At 40.1% G+C, this 21,587-nt stretch overlaps 1 protein-coding gene across 1 annotated transcript in view; it reads left to right on the forward strand.

Moving 5' to 3' along the window:
- LOC108774928 (uncharacterized) overlaps nt 1-21,587 on the forward strand; it is an 85,423-nt gene that overhangs the window by 9,151 nt on the left and 54,685 nt on the right. Inside the window, exons 2-4 of the mRNA XM_018541175.1 lie at nt 7,033-7,148; nt 11,815-11,871; nt 16,002-16,045. Coding sequence (XP_018396677.1) covers nt 7,038-7,148; nt 11,815-11,871; nt 16,002-16,045 — 212 coding nt within the window. The 5' untranslated portion in view covers nt 7,033-7,037. The remainder of the gene's footprint in view (nt 1-7,032; nt 7,149-11,814; nt 11,872-16,001; nt 16,046-21,587) is intronic.

Genomic DNA, 21,587 nt, shown 5'->3' on the forward strand with positions numbered 1-21,587 from the left:
CCTCAGTTGAACAAGAAACGCGCGAATACCTTTTCGCTTTTTTTTTTCTTAAACAGATACCTTTTTTTCGAAAAGCGTTTCAAGCGTGAAATCTTTTATCGCGATTTTCGAGGGTGGACAGGTATCGCGGCGCGATATATATCTCAAATATTGAATGAAGGATGCTATCGATATCCGATACTCTCGCGGCGACCCGCGCGTCGCGCAATTTTCACGACGCTGGGATTGCCAGCGTCGCGTCGTTGCCGCAATTATTCGCCATCTGCGCGGCGACGAAATAATTACTTGGACAGTATATAACAGTATGGAACATTATTATCCGCTCTCGGAGAAGCAGTGTGCTGTCACGGATACGGGCGCCGCCGTCGTGACTGCTATAACCTGCGCTCCTCTTTCGTCGAACTTTCGGGAAAATTGAAATAGTTCGATTGGTCGCGTAACTCTCGATGATATCGCTGTCGATACCCTTCCTCGTTTCGTCAGACGTTTCATCCCCTTTACCTCCCTCCCCTGCTTTTTCCCTCCTGATATTGCTGATAGGAAGAACGAATCACTTACACTTTATATATATGAATAACGAGTAGAAATATGAGAACGATGTTACAACGTTGAACTGATTACATTTCGTCCGAAACGGTATGCTTTGCAGAGTGAAACTTTAACGGTACTTTGGTTAATCGGGTTATATACTGTGGTATCTACTTGTTTTAATTGACCATGGTTCGTGATACGCAGTTGAAGAGAATATAGTATAGCGCCGTGTCCGTGCCAGACTTCGTCGATAGGTTGGATAGTAACTCGAAATTGAAGTTTCGAGAGTAGATACTCGACTAACAGACGATGTGCATTTAACGCTTGAAAAAGTTTCTACAGCAATATCAACAGTAAACTGAAAAAAATATGCTAAATCTTAATACGTATACTCTTAATAAATATTTATTTACTTACTGTAAATTGATGTTTACTTATTGTTAGTTGATATTTTTGTCAAATGTTTGCTATTCTTTGAATTTCACATTATTTACAGGAAGTTTTATTAAGTAAACATTCACTTAATAAAAAAGAGTTATTTCAAATTAATTATTTCTGTAATTAAATAAATATATTTACATTTAGTTGAAAACATTTACTTAGAACAATATATTTAAACGTTTATTAAAATTATTGGGTTTTTATCAGTGTACTGCAAAACGTGGTCGATGATTTAATTTAAATAACAAATTGCTCACTGTGTACATACATCTACCGTGTCGAGCATAAAGACATGAAAAGGTATTCGTGCTCGGGAACGAGGTTGTAAACCCACCGTAAATCGCGGCTGGGCCAATTATCGGAGTTGCCGAGAAACGAGAGGTGCGTCTGGAAAGGATTCAACCTCGTGTAATGACCGCATTATCAAAATGGAGCACCGCGCGCAATGAAGGGTTAATTGCCATCTTCCTTCGATCGTCGCTCTCGAACCACCTTCGGTCTTCTCGTCGTTTCTTCTCGTCTCACGTGGCCAATATATCACTTATGGACTAGCGTGCGGGACTGGTTATGGACTAGTTAGTCGCTGCTCTCCTGCCGAGAGTGGACTTCCAGGCGCCTCACGCCACTACCCACCGTAGACTCCGCGGCGCCCCTTTTTTTTCCCACCCTCTCTCACGTGCCTCGCCATCCGCCCGTCTCCGTCGTTTTTCCTTTTTGTTCTTTTTCTCTCTCTCTCTCTCGTTACTTGTCTTCTCTTTTTGCGTACAAGCGGGACAACACGCACGTATACATGATCGAAAGCCACGTGCACCCTCTATCATTTCGTCATTCGATTTCTCTCGCGCGACCACGATGAGACTCGCTTGGGTGGAAACCCTCTTTGCCTCCTCAAAAGGGGAGAGCGCGGCAAGGAGACCTTTTTCGTGTGTCACGAGAAGTGCGGTCACGCACCCGTCGTGGATCGATGGTTGCACCGTAGACTCGAGCTGAAAAGTATTGTTTCGTAAATGGCGCTTGTATGTGGTACACAATTACATTTTATTAAATATTCTCAAATATATACTAATATTGTGTTTTTAAAAATACTTGAAAATTTGCATGCGCTGCTGCGTGATCTCGGGGACACGTGATATTTCACACCTTGAAAAACAATGGTTGCGTTCAGTAGAAAAAGCAACTGTTGTAAAATCTTTAAAACCTATTTTACAATTGCGTGAATGTAGCTGTATGTGTAAGGGTGCTATTTCATTTGTGCATTTTTGTCATTCGACAAATGTGTGCAGGACGGAGGTCCTTGGATCTCTCTATCCTGTATAGCCAATCAATAGGCTACAGGATGAAAAATCTGTCGTGCGACAAAAACAAATACAAATGAAATAACGGCCTAAGATTACAGTCGAATATCCTTCTCATATTCGACTGTAATTGGTCAATTTTTATAACCACTTACAACTATATGCTTATACAATTACAGAATAAACTTAATATGATTGGTTTATGCATTTAGATCCAATGAGAGGAATTAAGGGCAAGACCGATCGTATCGAACAATTTTACAGCAGTTACAAAGCTGCTTCTTTTACTGAACACAGTCGATCTCAGTGAACGATGACCTGACGACAGTTTCACGATGGACTTTTAACTCGCATCGCTCGTCGGAGATATTTTTGTACGTTCCGTTGACGGTTATTCTCGTTGTACGCCGCCGGGAAAGAATAAGAAATAAGTCGGTCGCGAATTGGAAAAGTGCCCTTTTACCGCGGAATTATTGCAAATTATTAACGTCGCGTGTCGGTATCTACTAGGTGTATCGATTCCGCCGTCCCGCTTTTTTCATCGCGTGCGTATGCAACACGCGGGGCATCTAGATGCCGCCGCGTCGCTTTAATTTCCATTTGCGTCCCGCCAACATTGTTATTAACCCCGGGTCGTATCCTCGATCTTCCCTCGCAGAGTCGTCGCACGTGCAACCCTCTCGCGACAAGAAAGTAATTGCCGTTGAATCCCTCGTAGCATTTCTCGTAGTCTTGCAAATTGTCCGATCGAATTGTCCGAAGCGCGATGTTCGCTTTGACGCGACTACAAGAATAATTCCATTTGTTGCTCTTGTAAATAAGCACGGAAATTGCGCCGCTCGGGGAGAAAGTTTCCACGTTATCTTATATCTGGATATATATCCGGCGATTCGTTTTGCAATTATTAAGTAAAACGGAATTATATTGCGTACAGCTCAGTTATCCCACGTTGTTATTTTTAGGCCGAGAATACACGATAGACAAAATATCGGTTGATTGTTGTATTTATATCGCTTATGGAAAGTTCACGACAACTATGAAGAACATTTGGATTTGAGAATTCTATTTATGTTTCTTTCAATAAGAAACAAATTTGATTTTAAATAAAGCATCTCGTTTAATAAAAAAAAAATTGTGTTCTAATGTAAATAATCATATCCTTAATTTGAACATTCATTTGGTTGGACTATTCCAATTCATAAATTTGTTTAACTTAAAGAATCTATTCTGTGTGTATGTAACCGTGCAGAAAAAATGGCTTAGAAGTGTCTAAAACTTTAACTGGATTACAGATCTTGACTAGATATGGATCGAAAAATAAATATTGCTAGACTATAAAAATAAGTATGTCAATGACACTCAAACTGATTGCTAGAATGTTCAAATTTTTTATAGCATTACTTACTATATTCGAGTTTCTTGCACTCTAAAAAATGGATATAGATTGATCTATACGGTCTAAATTCTCTTAAATATTAACAAACACCAACATAGTGTGTGTTTAACATGAGTTTTAAATTCATTATAATAGTGTTGACATTACATCATTTTAAAATCACATCTTGGTGTTTACATTAACATCAATACGGTAAGAATTATTAGATTGTTCGGAAAGTTCGTTTCAAATTTTCTATTTCAAAAAATAATATATTGTATGAATACTATATTGCGGTAAGATGATTTTTAATGGAGTTATAAGCAATTAAAATCAAAATGTTTTCCTTTACTTAACTCGCGAGTAAGTCAGGAACGAAAAATCGTAGGAACATTTAAAAAAAAAAACAATTTTGTAAGAAAAGCTTCAAGCTTTCACGATATGTAGTCGAAAATTGTCGCAAATTTTTTTAGGCCACGTGAAAAATTCATGAAATGAAAAGAAAATTTTTCATCTTTTTCAGCTCGTAATTGTTTATATGTAAAAATTACCAAACTCACATCTGTATCTATTTTAAAATACTATCAAATTGTTCTTTTTCTGTGTGCACATAATTTTTATTGTTTTTTTTATAAACAACATCAATTTGGTCGACCATTTTGTCTTATCGTGTGCTCTTTCTCTTATCCGTTAAAACATTTGACTGGTGCGCATTTTATCGTTATCACGATTGTCCAACTTGATGATTAAAGCCAAGTCAGCCTAGCTGTTTCGTCATTGTAGTCGCGTGCGTTTATAATCAACCTCCGTCTCGAGTACGACGGGTACGACCCAGTTCAGTCCGCGCGTTTCGTTTGCATATTTGGTTTGCATACCGGGTACAAAGAGTGTTCTTTACTGCCACGTCACGGGTTTAAAACTGCGGTTAACATTACGCCACGCTCCACGGAAGCGTGTAGAATCGAAAGGAAAAAGTTAATTCGGAAATTGCTCAGAGGAAACTGTTAAATAGTTGGACTACGTACTCGGAGCGTATCTGAACTTTCGGATCGAAAGCAGGCGAAATTAATGATTTTTACATTTACGGGACGTGATGTAAAATTAGCATTGTAAACGTTTCGTGAACGTTCAATATTAAAGAAGTCAAACGAAAGGTACGATCATTAGTTCTATTTGCGTCGAAGATACGTTTGTTGGAAAAGATCACGCATCTCGAATTACAACGCGATGCGATGTAATGATATCGGGACACGCACTCGCACATAGCGCGTCGCATCGTTAGAAATATGTCGCGCGCAAGTTTCTACGTTCCCCCCTGTAACTGCTTATAATCTTACATTACGACCATTCCCATTGCCAGGTATGTTTCCGTATGCTGCGCGTGTAGCCGCGATTTCTATGCTAAACGCGCGGCGCAAGCCGACAAATGGTAGTCGGCAACTCAGGCGCATTACGTTTTCGTTTCGTTCCGTTTCGTTTTCTCTCTTCGAGGAACAACGATAACCTCGCGATCCCGCACGACGGAATTTCCGAGCGAATGACTCGTCTATTGGATATATCGGAGACACGGACCGCATGTGAGTTTAGTTAACAAAGCTTTATGTGATCGCGATATCACGAGGATATGTCGCGTGTATTATTACCGGAGAACAGTGAACGCCATTGTGTGGTTAGCCTCACTGTTCTTCGATCAAACAGACTGATTATGTAATTAATTATTCGCAGTTCAATCGTGTTACATTAAACATTCTGGACTGGTGAGCAGATAAACAGCGATTATCGTGTCAATTTAAATACATAATCTCTATTGATTTTGGCAAAATTTGATTCTCTTTTGCTATACGTATGCAAATAATACATAATTGCGATATTCAGAGAACCGATACTATTGTACATTTCCACGCGCACGCGCGCGTGATCGTGTATATTTCAACTAGATAGAAGCAATCATTCGATGAAAAAATTTACGAAATTTCCATAAATATTTGTTTAAATAGTATGAATGAAACATGTATTTGCAATAAACAACATTTACTCAATAAATTATTTAAATTAATTGTTCGTATACCAAATAAATATGTTTACATTTAGTAAATATTTAATAGTACCGTTCAAACAAATGTTTATTAAATTTTGCGTTGGATATATATATTTTAAAGCAGTGATGTGCAATCTCTGATTCATAGCGGAAAATGTAGAAACATATTTCTTATTTTACGAGATAATTATAGATAAACATGCCGGCAGAATTTTATCTCTTTCTGAAAATGTCTTTGAAAATGACCTCGAAAGAAGGTTGCGCATTACTGTTGTATATGGCATAGAAGCAGATTAAAAGCATTAAAAGCGGCTCTTTCAAGAAATTCCGTATCCTCTTAATTGATTTTTGATGCATTCGTTCGCTAGATATCAGATGTTGGGAAAGTGTTTATAATCGTGTTAACGAACGAAAATCGACGTATTAGCGATTTTATCGTATTTCGAGGAAAGAACGAACGGCCGGTCATTCGGAAGAACTAAATCTCTAATTGTGCAATGAATCTTCGGTGGTGCGCATCCTACGCGAGTACCGACGACGCACGTAGGAAAGAGTTATCGCGACTGACTGAGAATTAATTCGCCCTTCTGCTGTAGAGCTGCAGTCTCAGTGGAAAGAGCCGTCGGCAATGGAAAGTAGAAATAATTAAATTCTAATCTCGCCAAGTTTATCATTCCAGAGATATTTCCGTCGTCGTTTATCGGCAATTAACCGTAACACACCAGCCATTAGCTTGAAACTTTAAAACAGCTGTGTATTTTTCTTTCGCTGAGACGTGTCGTAATGTAATATTCGTAAACTTAAGAATATCAATACTATTGTGTATCACACGTCTGGCTATGCTAATGAAAAAACCTTTCGAGGCATTGACCTTTTTTTACGGAATATATATATATATTATGAATACATAAATCTGTGTACGTTAGCACGTATCATGGACTGTATGCGCGTGGCATTGTAATTCATCGTCCGTTAAATCGCTTCGTTCGCCTTAATGATGCCACTAGCGTGGGAAAGCCATTTTACGAGGTGACGTGCGTTCACGCGCCGTCTTTTATTGCACTTATCCGGTCAAGGAAATCGCATTGGCCACGCGACCGTCAGTTAGATCGGTACTGTATCGGTGGTAATCTATACATCAACGCGCAAATTTATACATCATAATTTCGGCAAACGACGCGTGTGCTATGCTTTGCGCTCATGCCGGAGATGGCGTGTGAAATTGTAATAAAAAAATCGAATCCGCGACCGCGTAAACTATTCTATTTTTTATGTTAATATTTGTCAGATGAGGTTCGCGATGCAACGGAGAAAATAAATCTTTTCTAAAGGCTTCTTGATCTGTGTTTCAGAAATAATGAAGAGAGAAGCCGAGGCTGGCGCCATGACAGGTTCCGGGGGTCCAACAAGTCCTCATAAGCGCTATCGACAGGGTGACGATGAGCTCCGTCTTCTCATCCCGAGTAAGGTGAGTGTCATCGATCGATACGTCGCGGTATCGCGAAACTATCATCCTCTATAATTGGCATCACATTTTAGGATGAAATTTTATTTTTAATTGTATGTTATTTGATGTTATAATTTTATTTATATTATAAGCTTATTTTACTCGCTTATTACGCGGAAAGAACAATTTTGTTTAAATAAAGTCCAAAAATTTAGGTACGTGCAGATCTGAAAATAATTTTATTGGGCCATCAAGATAATTAAATATGTAGGGAAGTACGATGAGTAATGCAGCAAAAAAGTTGTGACATTTTAGAAAGCAGAATTTAAGCGCATCCATATTTTTCATCTAACAAATTATTTTTTCGTTTAAAATTATTTTCAGATCCGTATCTAATTAAAAAAAATTTTTTTAGATAGCTAATTAAATTAATGAAATTATTTTAAAATTTTTTTCACAAAACTGGTCTTTCTGTGCATGTATTTTATATTTTGATATTCTGCAGATATTTTTCGTATTACATACGGTGTATAAAAATTATCAACAGGTTTTCATCCTACATGAAACTCTGACACGAATTGTAGATCGCCTCAAGTAGGCTTCGAACTACTAAAGCCGCGCGACTGAAGTTAAAGTCGCGTTCTTTCGTCTGTTTTTTGCGGATGACTGTTTCGCCCTGGCTTCTAAAGCCGCGGCCACACACGTTCGAGTAAACTCGCACAAGTGGCTCGCTCAAGGCATTCCAACTCGACAAGTTTACTCGAACGTATGCGGCCGGCCTAACATTTACGACGTATGATACGGAAGCGTTGTTACCGTTCCCCGGGTCGTAATCGTCGACGATCGGAAATGTTGATGGTTGCTGGCAACGCCTTGTTCGTCTTTTCGACGGGCGCATAGCGTGCGCGTTCCAACGCACAATGCGAGCGAGCAGGTCGGACGTGTTTCACCACTGGGTCACTGTATTTTCCAGTCACGCTTACCCGGTCTGGCTCTTTTCGCCGTTGTATCCATATACGCGAATGGGAGTGCGGTAAAACGGTTCTCATACGAGCAACACGACGGTGCCACCTCCGACACGTCCGTTTTCATCACGGGACAGCCGAGGCTCTTCCGGTCATTGTCGCCACGCTCGGCGAACCGTTATCGGTTTCTCCCGGCTACTTTCTTCCCCCGCGGGAAATCTTCGTGAATCTGTGAACGTCGAGAACTCGGGAATTTCGGTGGACCGACGAAAATGTCCATCTTCTATGCAGCCCGAGGCAGATCGTGCCTTTCTTAAGGTTGCCTTTAGTGCCGTAAGTTCTCCATCTTTATTGCCGATGTATCGTCAGACCGGATGTTTCTCGACTGGGCGGATATTTTCTTGCGCCACCATTTCCTCCGCGATACAATAAGACGCAGCAGGCGAATATCGCGATTGCAGCCGCCGCCCGCTTTCGAGGGCATCGGGAGAGAAGTAATATCGTGAATCGAGGTCTATCTGTACCTCCTTTCGCTCGGTAGTGATTGATTGTAGCATTGAGAATATCGAAGGGAGCAGTAAAGCACTCGTTTTCTTACGCTTCCTTTGTTCGACGTATTTTCGGAGGAGAATACCGAAGATTCTATCGCGTAACAATGTACAAGCCGACCAATAGGGAATGATATTTTTTTCTATCTCTTACATTTTCTATCTTGTTTCTTTCTCAGTGGTTTCCTTCGATATAACATATTGGATTGGAACAAAAGTTCTTAGCGCTACTTTATTTGTATCTAGTATGTATGTATATATTTTTTTTTAATTGATATACCATTCAATATCGCAAAGTTTTAGTTTTAAGAATCCGCTTAAAAGAAATGCAATACGATTTTTAACAGAACATTCTGAACAATTAAAGTCACAATACTTCTTTTGTTTAAGGAGGTTTCCGTGCTACTTCTTAATCGAAAGACAATTTATTCGTAAAATTATGTAAAACGATTGAAATAAAAATTTAAAAACGTTATCAATAATATCTAACTTGCCTAACTCATTTGATATAATAACAAGAAACGTAATATGAACATGATATTTATTTATTATTACACCTTAAATACAACAAATCAAGTATAATCTGAATTAAAAATGTATAAATTAATAATTTGTATTATAAATGTTTCATATTTTTACTTATTGTACATAATTAAAATAAATCACATAACTACAGACGTATTTGACAAATGTTCTTGATTTTCTTCATTGAAAAATATGAATTTTTCTGAAACGCGCGCGATACGGTTAATTTAGATGAAACTATCAGAACGAACGTGAGGAGTATTTAATTTGTAACGATTTTTTAATTTCTGTTTTATATGAAAAAGTCTCCATTTCAGATTTGTAATGTAAAATTCTAGAAATTTATATAGAATAAAGTATCTTTTTAAAGTGCTATGGTAAAAGTCAATGAAATTTTTTCTAGATATTGTTGATATGATTAACTCTTGTATTACATCTATATTTTAGACTTGTCTTACATTTCAAGTACAAGGACCTCCTTAATTCACGATAATTTAATAACAATAAATTTTTGAAGCATGAATTTTTAGAAAACGATTTTGTAGAAAAATTTTAACTTTTACGTTAGAAAGTCGAAAATTTTCATTTGCTTTTTGGGACATGTGACAGTAGGTTCCCAAAATAAAAAAAAAATATTTCCCATTTTGTCCAGCTCGTAGTTTTCTGTGTGTAAAAATTACCAAACTCAGAAACTCAAAAGAAATAGTGACCTTTCAAAAGTAGTGATTTAAACTTTAAAATCCTTTTATCGAAATTTAAATTTTGGTCATTTTAAAGTTCGTAGCGCTACAAAACTTTTGTCCCAACCCAGCATCGATATGTATCGCTCGCAGCAGTGATCCACAATTTTGTTACAAGTGATCAAAGTCAAAATGTACTTTTTATCTAATTCGCGGCAACTCGGTAAAATAAAAAGCCGTAGTTTTTACGGGGAAAACGTTTGTAGAGAAGAAGTGATTTTATAGGGAAATTAAGCTTTCACGTCAGAGAAAATTATTTTCGCGAGTTCCGCGCGCACTTTGCGACACGATCGGTCTCTCATCCAATTATCGAAATAATACCGGCTTGTTGTCTTTAGCATAATCCCGTAAACCGTTCGCGCTTCATGCACGCTAATAAGCTTAATTGAATGGAATGACCGATCATCACGAGGGATCGCAGATAAGCGCGCCGTCATCATCGTCCAACGGCACGCGAACGTCCCAAAAAAACTTAACGTCGCGTGAAATGATATCCGGCGCGCGTGCACGAGGAAGTTACAGCTCGCCTGCGTTTCCTTTAATTATCGCAGATCACCTCTGATGAATGAGACAGCGGGAAAAATTTGCGAATTTGACTCTCTCTTCTCTCTCTCTCGTCAGGGTGTTGCTCGACTTTCAAGCCCGAGACTCGACCTTCCGCGGCACGTGACATCATCGTGGACGGCCCTGGTGCGGCGATCGCGCCTTTAATTTCGTAATGGACGACCAGAGCGATGTATGTGTTATATCGAGATGGTGTGCTCCGATGCGTGCGATTTAATCGGCGTCGCGAGGGCGCCTTATTGTCATCCATATAGCCGGCCGAGCACGAACGAGCGGTTCGTTCGTTGCGCTTGATCGCGGTCGAATCTTGGCTATGTAATCGACGATATCATCGCGCGCTGTTATTGGCACACGGCGTTGTGTCAGGGACGACCGCATTGTGTACAACATTACTGATAGGTACCGCGACCTTCGCAAGAAGTCTCGAGATTAGTCACGCTCTTGGAGAAACTTGCCGGGAATTCGTATGAACGTGTGCAAAATGTCTCGGGAGTTTCAGCACGGAGATCGTTCCTTCCGTTCGCGAATTTGTGCTTTCTCGAGTGAAGGATGAACGCGCCGTCACCGTTTCATCCAGATGAAAATGACTGCATTCCTGCGTTTCTATGTCATATAATATGCGTCGCATCGAGGTGCGTCCTTGACGCGCCTTCTCGTGGAGGAGAAAGTATTAATTGCCAGACACAGTGGAGTTTATTTAATTAACTGTCAGAACACGGCGGGCCTGTCGTTAAAAGTAGCGCACTGAGACCGTGATAAAACGTGCGTGGCGTGACTAATCTGCAAAAATCGGTAGATCGCATACACCAATTATCTTGCAGTTTCGCGAGAAACTGGCAATCGTGCAGGTATCGGACGTGTGCCGGAAGTCTGCCGTAAAGTTAAAAGCCTAACTAGAAGTGGACGTGAGGGTCTCTTTTATCGCGAGCATCGGACGGGTCTGGAGAAAGCGAAATGTTGATGCACGAGCCCGGGGCTCGCGACGGGAGAATGGAATTTCCTCATTTTATTCCCTTTATATTCCGAGGCGGATTATCTCACTTTTAGATTTTTCGCTCATTAAATATTTTCCGTTGCCGCGGTCACGCCCTCAATGGGAGATACGTTTAATTAACGTTACAAAGACTGAGAAGACCACCCAGATATATAGGTATATACCCTAACCCTATAATCTCTTTGGCGGAAGTTTAGACAGTAAATATTTGTAAGCTCTACTTACCGTCACTTCTTTCGATCCGCAATTTTTCTTCGAAATTATCTTTAACAGGTTCAAGGTATTTACTTAACCTGATAATCACATTATTTATTTAAGTTAAAAACTTTTTTCCTCTTGTTTGTGTTGCAGGTTGCTGGTTCAATAATTGGCAAGGGTGGTCAGAACATCACGAAACTTAGAAGTCAGGTAAGCTTTTGCGCTTTGATTCCTTCGTAACTTCACTGTAGTCTCGTTCCTATCTTTATCTATCTTCTCATGAAACTCCTTGCTAGGAGCAAGCATGAAAGAGATAGAAAAGACAAGGATCGCGCAAACAATCGAGCAGTAGATCGTAAAAATTATCTCCGAAACGCGTTCTAAAGCGTTCATTTTATGTACTTACTACAAAGCGGTATACGTTTTTACGATCTTCTGATTATACGTCTATGTTTAATTCTAATTCTGTCGGATTTTCAGTTGATTGAGAGTCATTTTTGTTTTGCCTGCCGATTATCCGGCGACTAAGTCGATTGCCATACAAAAACGCGCGGCTTACTCTTCTTGTGCGCTGTCTATGGATCGATGACACGAGTGCCCGTAACGTAATTAACCCTTTAGCTCCTTGGAGCCTTTTAACTTCGTTTGAAACTAAAATAATTATGGTTTATGTAATTATGGCAGCGGTAAAGGGTTGATACGCGAAGATTCATGTAATTTGTGTAAAGAGCCGCGTGCACAAAAGGCTTTGTCACGAGAATTTGTTTCGCTAGGCGCTCGTCTCGTTTTCCAAAGACGCTCCGTATCCGTACGAGCTTCATTATGCATTTGGTTCCTTGAAAGGCGGGGTGCTTTCCACGTCTCTCGTGTATCTCGCACCGTACGCCCATATCAATGTTTCATGAGACGTTTATTACTTCCTAGCTGCAAGAAAGCCTTGGCTGTCGCTAGCTTCGATTTTATCTCGCGCCATATTTTAAGAGTGACGCGCGAAATTTGTGCATGCAGTAATGGTCGATGACGAAAGAATTCGTCCGTCGAAATGTCAGCGGAAATCTCGACGTGAACGAATCCTCTCGTCTTTGCGCGCGGTAATCGATATGTCACGCTATTTTTCACGTTAATTGTAATGTAATGTAACGCCGGCCCACGCGTTGAGAGTCTCTCGATCATATTTTAATCTGCGACCGGTCATATTTTAATTCGTTGCCCTGCTTGAACCAAATGAGTATATGAACATGTAGTACCTCTTAGTATTCCATGAGTTGTGTTCGTTTCTACCAATGCAGATTAATTTTAATTTTGATTTAACTTACTCTTCATCTTTTTCTAGTTCTAAGAACTAAAGAAAGATTCAGATTAAAATGAACCGAGATTGAAATTAATTTCTACGCAGAAAAATATATTTGTACGTGAGTAATAATTACTTGTTTCAAGTAGTTCAAATGTTCATATATACTCAAATCTATTACAAGCGTCAAATTTATTCAAAATGTATAATTTGAATCCTAGAGAGTAAACTTAATACTTTAATCAAGATTATTAAATTAAAACAAATTCAATTTATTATATAAAGTCGTGTTTTCGATCAATTTTATAATATTTTTTAAAAGAAAGTAAATTCTTGTTTTGATAATACAATGAGTTTTTCTAAAATTAGCAAATATATTTTAAGATTATAATGAAGAAAACAGTCTTTGTTAAAGAGATAAGCTTCCTAAAAGGAATAAAATAAATTAAATAATCACTTTTCTTGGCAATAGACTGATATTTTTTGTGTGTACATTGGTGGAAACGGGCATTAGAATGATCTTATCAGCTCTGTGACTCACAATCAATATTCATAATCAATTAGTTTACTATAGTCTGAAATAATGCGGCAACAAAGTATCACAATTTCATTGATCGTTGCAAAATCGGCAGATACCGACCATGTGTGCGAAACTATTGAATTTATAAAACGAGAGAGAAAAATGTCTGCCGATTTTGCCGTATACTGTTATTTCAATTCACCATAAATGTAACATCGATATTCCGTGATGAAATAAATAAAAATACACCTCCGCTGGAATAGTTGAAGGGGGAAGGGGCACTGTAACCGTATCCTTCGTATCGTGTTCGTAATTGCTAATAAATTTTCCGTGATACGTTTATACTATTCCATTACTTGCATTAATCATCTCTCCGAATCACAAGTGGGCGTTTCAACGAGAATTTTGGAGTGTGCAATTTCTCAGTTATCGTATCGAGCTACGATGTTTAAGGTGCACTCTTGGGGAAGGGACATAGAGTATCGCGTAAATATCGCGCTTTAATCGTTACGATTGTAGTGCCTCGGCAAATCACTCGGAAAACCTCCGCTACGATTTTGATACGCCGGCGGGCGAAGCACGTCCGGTTCGTCGAGAATGTTCCGTGCACACGCACGTCCATATACGTTCGAGTGCACTGACACACGAATGCGTCCCTCTCTCGCCGTGATATGCGTCTTCTGGCCTAAGCACGGAGACGAAATCACGGGGTAACGCTAGAGTAGCGAGATTCCAGCGCGGCTGCGTACCTCCTGGACGAAAAGTTGGATACAGCACTTTGGGAAGTGACAATTAAACAAGGAGTTGTCTTAAATGTATTATTATCGTAACGATCCAATGAGATTCTGTCGTCATTGAACGCGTAAAATAACTTTACAGATCTTGAATATAATGAAGTCGATTCATTATCCACATTATTAGTCAAGTCTTGTTATTAATCAATGTAAGTTATACCGGATGGAGCAAATGGAGCGGCACGATTATCGGTATAATAACGGATATTCAATTAGTTCTGATAGCTTGAAAGGATCATTTAATACGCCGAGAGATATCGGAAGTTCTAGTCTCAAGTTCACTTTGCCTGGTAAATGGCACAATGCTCTGGTCGTTATTCCCGAGTGCTGTATCCGAGGGAACCACCGGAGAGGAGGATCTCTTAGCGATTCACTTTTAGTTCGCGTTGCCTTCCTGGCAACTTTCTACGGGACCTTCTTTACACGAAGGTCCTTCCCGCCGCTTTGTGGAATTTCTATCGTTCGAACGCGGACGCTACGCAAACTTTCATGGGCGATAGAAAACTTGACGTTAAAGGCTTGACTGCTTCGGTCGTGTGCAGGAAAATATTGAAGAATCGTGCATGGAAATAACTTGTGCAACAAATTGGACGGATGAATTATATCGTGTATCGTGAGAAAATAATTACTTTCGTAGGATGATACGGGATTGGAAGATGTTATTTATCGTGATCGCGCGATGATTTTTTTTTTGTCTGCACATTGGACGGCAAAGTTATTTCCATTCGCGAAACTATCGCAATATCTATCGCGACGTCCACGTTTCGTCACGGATGTTTCAGGCTCACGCGTCGATAAAATTTTCCATACGGTTATCAGTTACGTGCCGGGCTCACCCGCAAGTTACACGGGATAGTTAACAGACCTCTTCGTTTAAAGATTAAAAACTTGCTTGATTAACGGCGTTTAGCGCACTTCGTTAGCAATTGAAATATTCTCCGGACCGCTGTAGAGCGACGTCAATTAAGTGCCGCGCCGGGACAGGAAAATTATTCGAGTACGTCTTCAGAATTCCTAATGACTTTCGGGAGAGGGAAAAAGAGACGAAGGGACGGCGATACTGGTCGCGTAGTCTTAGCAGAGATGATACAAGTACGCGTCTGGTTGACTTAAGCGCTTTCTTGAAGAGAGAAGCCGCGCGTAATGTCTAGCCCGTAACTTTACGAATTCTCGCCAATTGTATTACGAACGTGAAAGAATTATCGAACTTTCTCACCGGACTTAAAGTTTAAATCGAATACTCGTAGGCTTATAGGATGTAAAAAAGAAACGCGCCATTAGAGTTCTTGTATAAGGTGTCCTTTCTCACGCGATTCACGTTGCTCGACCTCATTTTTTCCATGCCAATATTTTCCTTACCTTCTCGTGGCCGATCCGATGGCGGTAAGGGAGGGAGACAGGGTTAGGGAGGTGGAAACATAGAACAGGGGATGGGTTGTGGACGTGGAGAGCGGAGCGCGCGGGTGGAAAAATCGGGTTAGGAGGTTAAGCCGCGAATTAATCCAGCCGTCAGACGTGATGTCTAACTTGGTTGATGGTTTGTGCCCTGGCCCCGCCCCAACCCCGGCGTTGCCCCCCTGGCGTTGCCCTGCCGTTGCCCTGCCGTTGCCCTGCCCGGAACGACGGACCCCGACTCGATCGGCAAATGGACCACCACGACCCTACCAACAATCGACAACAACCACCAACCAACCACCAATGAACCAACCACCAACCACCACGGCCCAATCGACAGTACAAAGCCTCAATCATTGTACCCGATTGCCCCGGACCCGAACGGTAATGACCAACACCAACTACTTAATGTTCTTATTTTTCTTTGTCTCTAATTACGAGGTACCTATTAAGACGCCTGCGGCGAGAGCAGCGAATCTTTTTTCTGTATACACCACTACTATTTCCACCTTTCGTAATCTGTCGTGCTATTACTACTCTACTATATACTCTTCTCTCTTTCTCTTCTTCTATCTATCTGTCTATCTAATTATCTGTTTATCTCTTTAGAAATCTGTCTTTCTGTCTGTCCGTCCATCTGTTTCATTTCTGTTAATCGATCTGTTTTTCCGTGTGACACTATCTTTTTTATTTTATCGGCATTTTATGTATTAACGCGGCGATCATTTAGTCAACACTTCCGTCGTCTACTTTCGTATCTCTCGCCGTTTTATTTCTCGTTTTTCATAATATTTTTGTCTCTTGTGCGTGTCCTCTTGACTGTCTCAACGCATGAAATATATTGGAAGAGCAGAGGAACATTTCAGATAACGCAGTAATCGTTTTTTAAATTTAACTCTTGTAAAAATATTTCTATTTTTTATAATTCACGAACGCGATATCGACACTAGGAGGTCGATATCCTATCAGATTTAAGCGTTCTTTCCGGAGTAAGAGCGGCTCCTTGCGCGGCTTCGGCTTTGGGTGAAAAATCGGTGGTCTTACAAACCGACACAGCACGTGCTGCACCTGTCGTTGGCACGTGGTCTGATTTAACTCAATTTACAGACCGATTTCTTCGATCTTGTTTAATCCCGCAACGGAGAAACGAACAATTATTTCGGAAAGAACGTGCAATTTCGCCGTTATATAGATCGTAGTTAAATTCACCATTGCGAATGTTACAGGAATATGTGACGCGAGGACACGTAGAAGAATATATTTCACGAGTTCTTTTTTTATTTTTGAGTATGTACACATTCGCGCGTGCAACGGATTTGTGCAGTATTTTAATGTACGATCAGTGTGTTTTGAAAATTTCACTGATCTTTTAAGCTCACTTCTTTTTCTCTTTCACACCTTCCCTTTCTCGTTTAATTTGTTATTTGTTGGTTTTCTCCTGCGTTAACTGCCACGCAAAAAGACGTGCGCGATCACTCGACACCCACACACGTTTATACACACACGTCGGGATATGTTCTAAACGGTGTCTGTAATATGTAGCTAACACGGAAGCTGATATGTGGTGTGTGACGCACGCGGCCGTAAGGCCGGCTCAGTGTTAAAGGGTTTACGATTCAGGTGTTGTTATCGCGTTGAAATGCCGAATGTAAAATAATGCTCAAATAATGCTCTTGAACAAGAATTGTCGTGAATTGTCTTTGATTTCAAATGGAATCAAAAACTAAAGTGAGAGCTAAATTTCGGATAGTCTTCAGGAGCGTTATTCTGTTCGCGCAATTCAAATTGACATACTCTTTCAACGCGACAAAATACCTTCACTCTTTAGATATTCTACCCCGATAAGTGATTGTCCCACTGAAAGTATTCTGACGTGATTAATTAACTTGTCAAGTCGAAAGTCATTACCGACACTTCGCACTGTGGATCAGAGCGCTTTATTCGTTTATGCGAATCCCGTCGAAGAAATATTTTAATGACAATTTGGATCGGTTATTACACTCAATCATCTACTTTATCGCGATTGATTATCGATGATTACGTTAAATATATATCACGCCTCGAGCCGTACGTTCGATGTCGTTTCTTTCTTCTAGTAAAAATTATGTCGCTCGCGCACGAACGCGGGTATTAACGGAAAATTTATCTTCGTCCTAGGACGGCAATAAATTTTTTTATCACCAACGGTGAAGCTCCTCGAGGATGTCCTTAATGCGATTTTCATTCGCGGCTGTACCGATACGGCTGGAAATTTCGCCGACACGTGATAAAGTACCTCGAAGTCGAGAACGATCCTTCCCGAACAATCCGCGCGATCGCCGCGATATATTCTCGATACCATGTCAATCGGGTGGATGGAAGTAAACCTTTGCGAAAGTTTCGCAAGTCCCAAGTCAATATTAACGGCTCGTTTAAAAGCTTCTTTTATAATACCAGTGCATTCGCGCGACTTACTTTCTTTGCACAATCGACATTGTAACTCGATTGCAGTCGACGGGGCGATATATCGCGACACGCGTAGATGGTTGAGGTCTTCAGATATGTTGGTTCTACGCTTTCTGAACCGCGACCTTTAAGGGGATGCTGGAGCGACGGTTGATCGATGTCGGTAATATAGACTTTAACTCCAAACTCTGTTGCTTACATTATCGTTCTGTTTCGCTTAAACGCGCACATCCATCTTTATTTTTTTAATATATTGCGACATCATTTTTTGCAAAGTGTGGTACTTACTGTTAGACACAATTTTATTTTACTGTTCACATTGATTTCACTCGTAGCATATATATGAAAATTTTAGATTCTCTCTCTTGTATTTAAAGCCTCTAACTCATTTCTATAATATAAACATACATTTAATATTGTTCTTTTATGTTATTTTTAGTGCGATTTAAGCTTATTTTATAAATGTATTGTATAAAATCTAAAACTCTTACATGCAACACACACGTCGTTGTCACGAGTCGATTATAGAATCTGACGATAATTTTTTAATTTCTTTTTGTTTTTTGTATGAACTTGTTGCTCACATTGTATTTTTGTTTATACTTTAATTGTGAAGAAAGATTTTTAAATGTAAATGTAATTAAAAGATTGGAGGATCTGAAAATTAATCATATTTTATAAAACAGGAGAAACTCCAGCATTCCCTTAAAACGTTCAGCCATCAGACCTTAGAATTGGTCGAGCGCTCTTCAACGTTTTATGCGCCATGAAGATTTCTAACTGCTGTTCTCTTTCTTTCCATCGCTGAGCAGCGTCAAGCGTAGCAATTTAAACTCGTCGTCCGCGAATCTCAATGTGTGCTCGTCTCCTGCGGTTCTTGAAGGGATGACTTTCGACCAGCTAACCCCGTAGTTGTCCGCACCATAACGTCGTGATTCATCGTTACTTTTCTAGAAAGTATCGCACCGATCAACTTACGTCAAGTATTTCAATCTCGACTCCCTTAATCGGGATTGCCATTTCTCCACCGATCGATGTTGATCAGTGTAATCGTTCTGTCCTCAAACTGGGTTAAGTAGAAAAACTCATAACGGGTGATGGCAGCTTTCGCCAATCGTTGAGAACGTTGCCGACTAGGATATTCCTACGAGTGCACGTAATAAATAACAAATTAACACGTAACATTTGCGTTTTTAAATACATAGGATTGCGGAAACGAAGTTAGCCAAAGTCTCCCCGCAATCGTGCTGTGCAAGAAAGTGATTATTTTTTTCAAAAAGAGCGCGAATAATTGCGGATTAAATCAACAGCTGAATGCTTCTCCTCACGGAACCGGCAAAATGTTCAAAAGAATTTCATATGCGGAATTTCTATGATACGTATAGCCAGTCGAATGGAAGATACGTGGCTTCAGCTCGTTACAGCAGGGAAATAGAACGGAAGTGGACGACGAGAAGCGAGAAGGAAGGGCGAAAAGATGAAAGGAGAGAGACCGACCTCTCCGTCCATTCTCTCATATTAGCTGGGGGTGGATTCGTGCCGGTCGTCGTTCCGAAAAGTTCCGTGTTTGTTCTCGATCCGTGAGAGATGATAACGGGAATTCTCGGTGCGCTTCTTAAAGCCGTAGGGAGAGGGATACCCGAATACCATCGTCCTTCTTTTCAAAACTTTGTGAACGTATTGAATATCAATAGAAGGGGAGAAAATAAGTAAACCGTCAATCAACTTCATATTTTTTTTGGTAATTATCGTAATTTGAGAGAGACGAATTGCCGACTTCGCAGCAGTGCAGCGACATACTTTGAAACTTTCGGATCGCTGAAACCAATTGTACACAGAAAGAATAGATTGTTAAAGTATCTAAAAATTTACCTGGATACAGATATGGAAATAATTTTGTTACAGATCGTCGAAGTAATTATATAGGACGCTCGAGCTAGAATGAGATCACATCTTTTTAATATTTTATCATTTTTAACTTTATATTTGAGATAACATAAGTAGATCAATTCGTTTTTATAATTGAATCGCTTAATAAGTAAAGTAAAACTCAATAATGTCAAGATATGAAAATATAACGTTCATATTAACACTTGCATTTAGTAAATAATAAACTAAAAATTTGTGTTAAATTTAATATATCTATGTATTTTTTAGTATATTTGTTTAACTCCGTGATTTTAATTAAATTAACGACATTTTAAGTAGAAGTGTAATGGCGACTTATAGAAATGATTAAAAGTAACTTAAATTGGATATAATTTGACATTATGAATTTAACAGTGTCGCACGTTTTACATAATAATATTGAGCCCAACAAAATTATTTTTAGGATTGTGTCTGGTTAATTTTTACATATCTAAGGAAAATCATTCTGTGTATGTTTTATATGAGAGAATGACTTTAAGAGAATTAATGGAGACGATGTTCGGAATTTCCCTGTTCCTATCGCCGTTTCCTCGTTGCCGAGCGGCGACGACTCGGCCGGAAAGGAAGCAGCTCGGTATCGATTACCGTCGACGGAATTGGTACCGCGTGCGTATCACTGTGGATGTTTTCCGCGACGCGTAATTCGCCCCAGTGCAGTGGGGACGGCCGTAAACGCGATCATTCCGATCGTACGGTACGATTGCAGCTGAATGAATGTAGGTCGGGAAAATACCGTGAGGGGCTGTGAATCTAGTCCGAGCTTACAGTCGATCGCCGTGGTCGCGATTGCACGCGATTCTACATGGTTCTCGCAAGCTGCATCGACGACTCTTGTGCATACGCGGTGGAATTACTGGAATACGCGTCGTAATCGGAGACAGGATTTACCGAGAGATATAACGTAGTATAAATCTCAATTCCCTTAACGCCGCCCTAGTAACACTCGTAATTTTCGTGAAACGTCGTTAGATGCCCTCGAAATGGTCCGGATTTATCACGCGCGGTAAAAGATTTATGGCGACGCTTCGATAAAGATTCGTTAATCCGGAAATCTACTATACGTTGCAGTTGCTTGACATAGAGAGAAAGGTGTTAACTCATTGTCAGTGGTGTTGCGCGTCCGCGTTCAAAATCAATCTTGCATCGCAACAGCGTTAGTCGCGGGTGACGAATATCGAGCGCGACATGCGGTTAAATTTATATCAGATTTTAATACGCAATGCGTTATCATTGTGGCGCGACGTTATGTATCATTGAGAGGGTTTGCTGCCGGTGTAATTCTATCAGATTCGAGTGCAACGACGAAGTAGAGATGCTCGGGATACAATAAACATTCGTAACGTCGCTGAGACTAAATGCGACGTACTATACATACATCCAGCTCCGATCGACCCGTGCGCATTTAATTACTTTCTACTCCATCGGGGGCGCGTTGGAATTTCATCGAAGCCTCTCACTCACTTTGGCTCCGTTCGAAGCGCTCTAACGGGTGACGCCGAAATACGCACGAGAAAAAAAGGGTGGACGAGAAGAGGGGGAGGAGGGGGGGGGG

Source organism: Cyphomyrmex costatus, unplaced genomic scaffold (assembly GCF_001594065.2).
Source record: "Cyphomyrmex costatus isolate MS0001 unplaced genomic scaffold, Ccosl1.0 scaffold1055, whole genome shotgun sequence".
NCBI classification, from domain to species: Eukaryota; Metazoa; Arthropoda; class Insecta; order Hymenoptera; family Formicidae; genus Cyphomyrmex; species Cyphomyrmex costatus.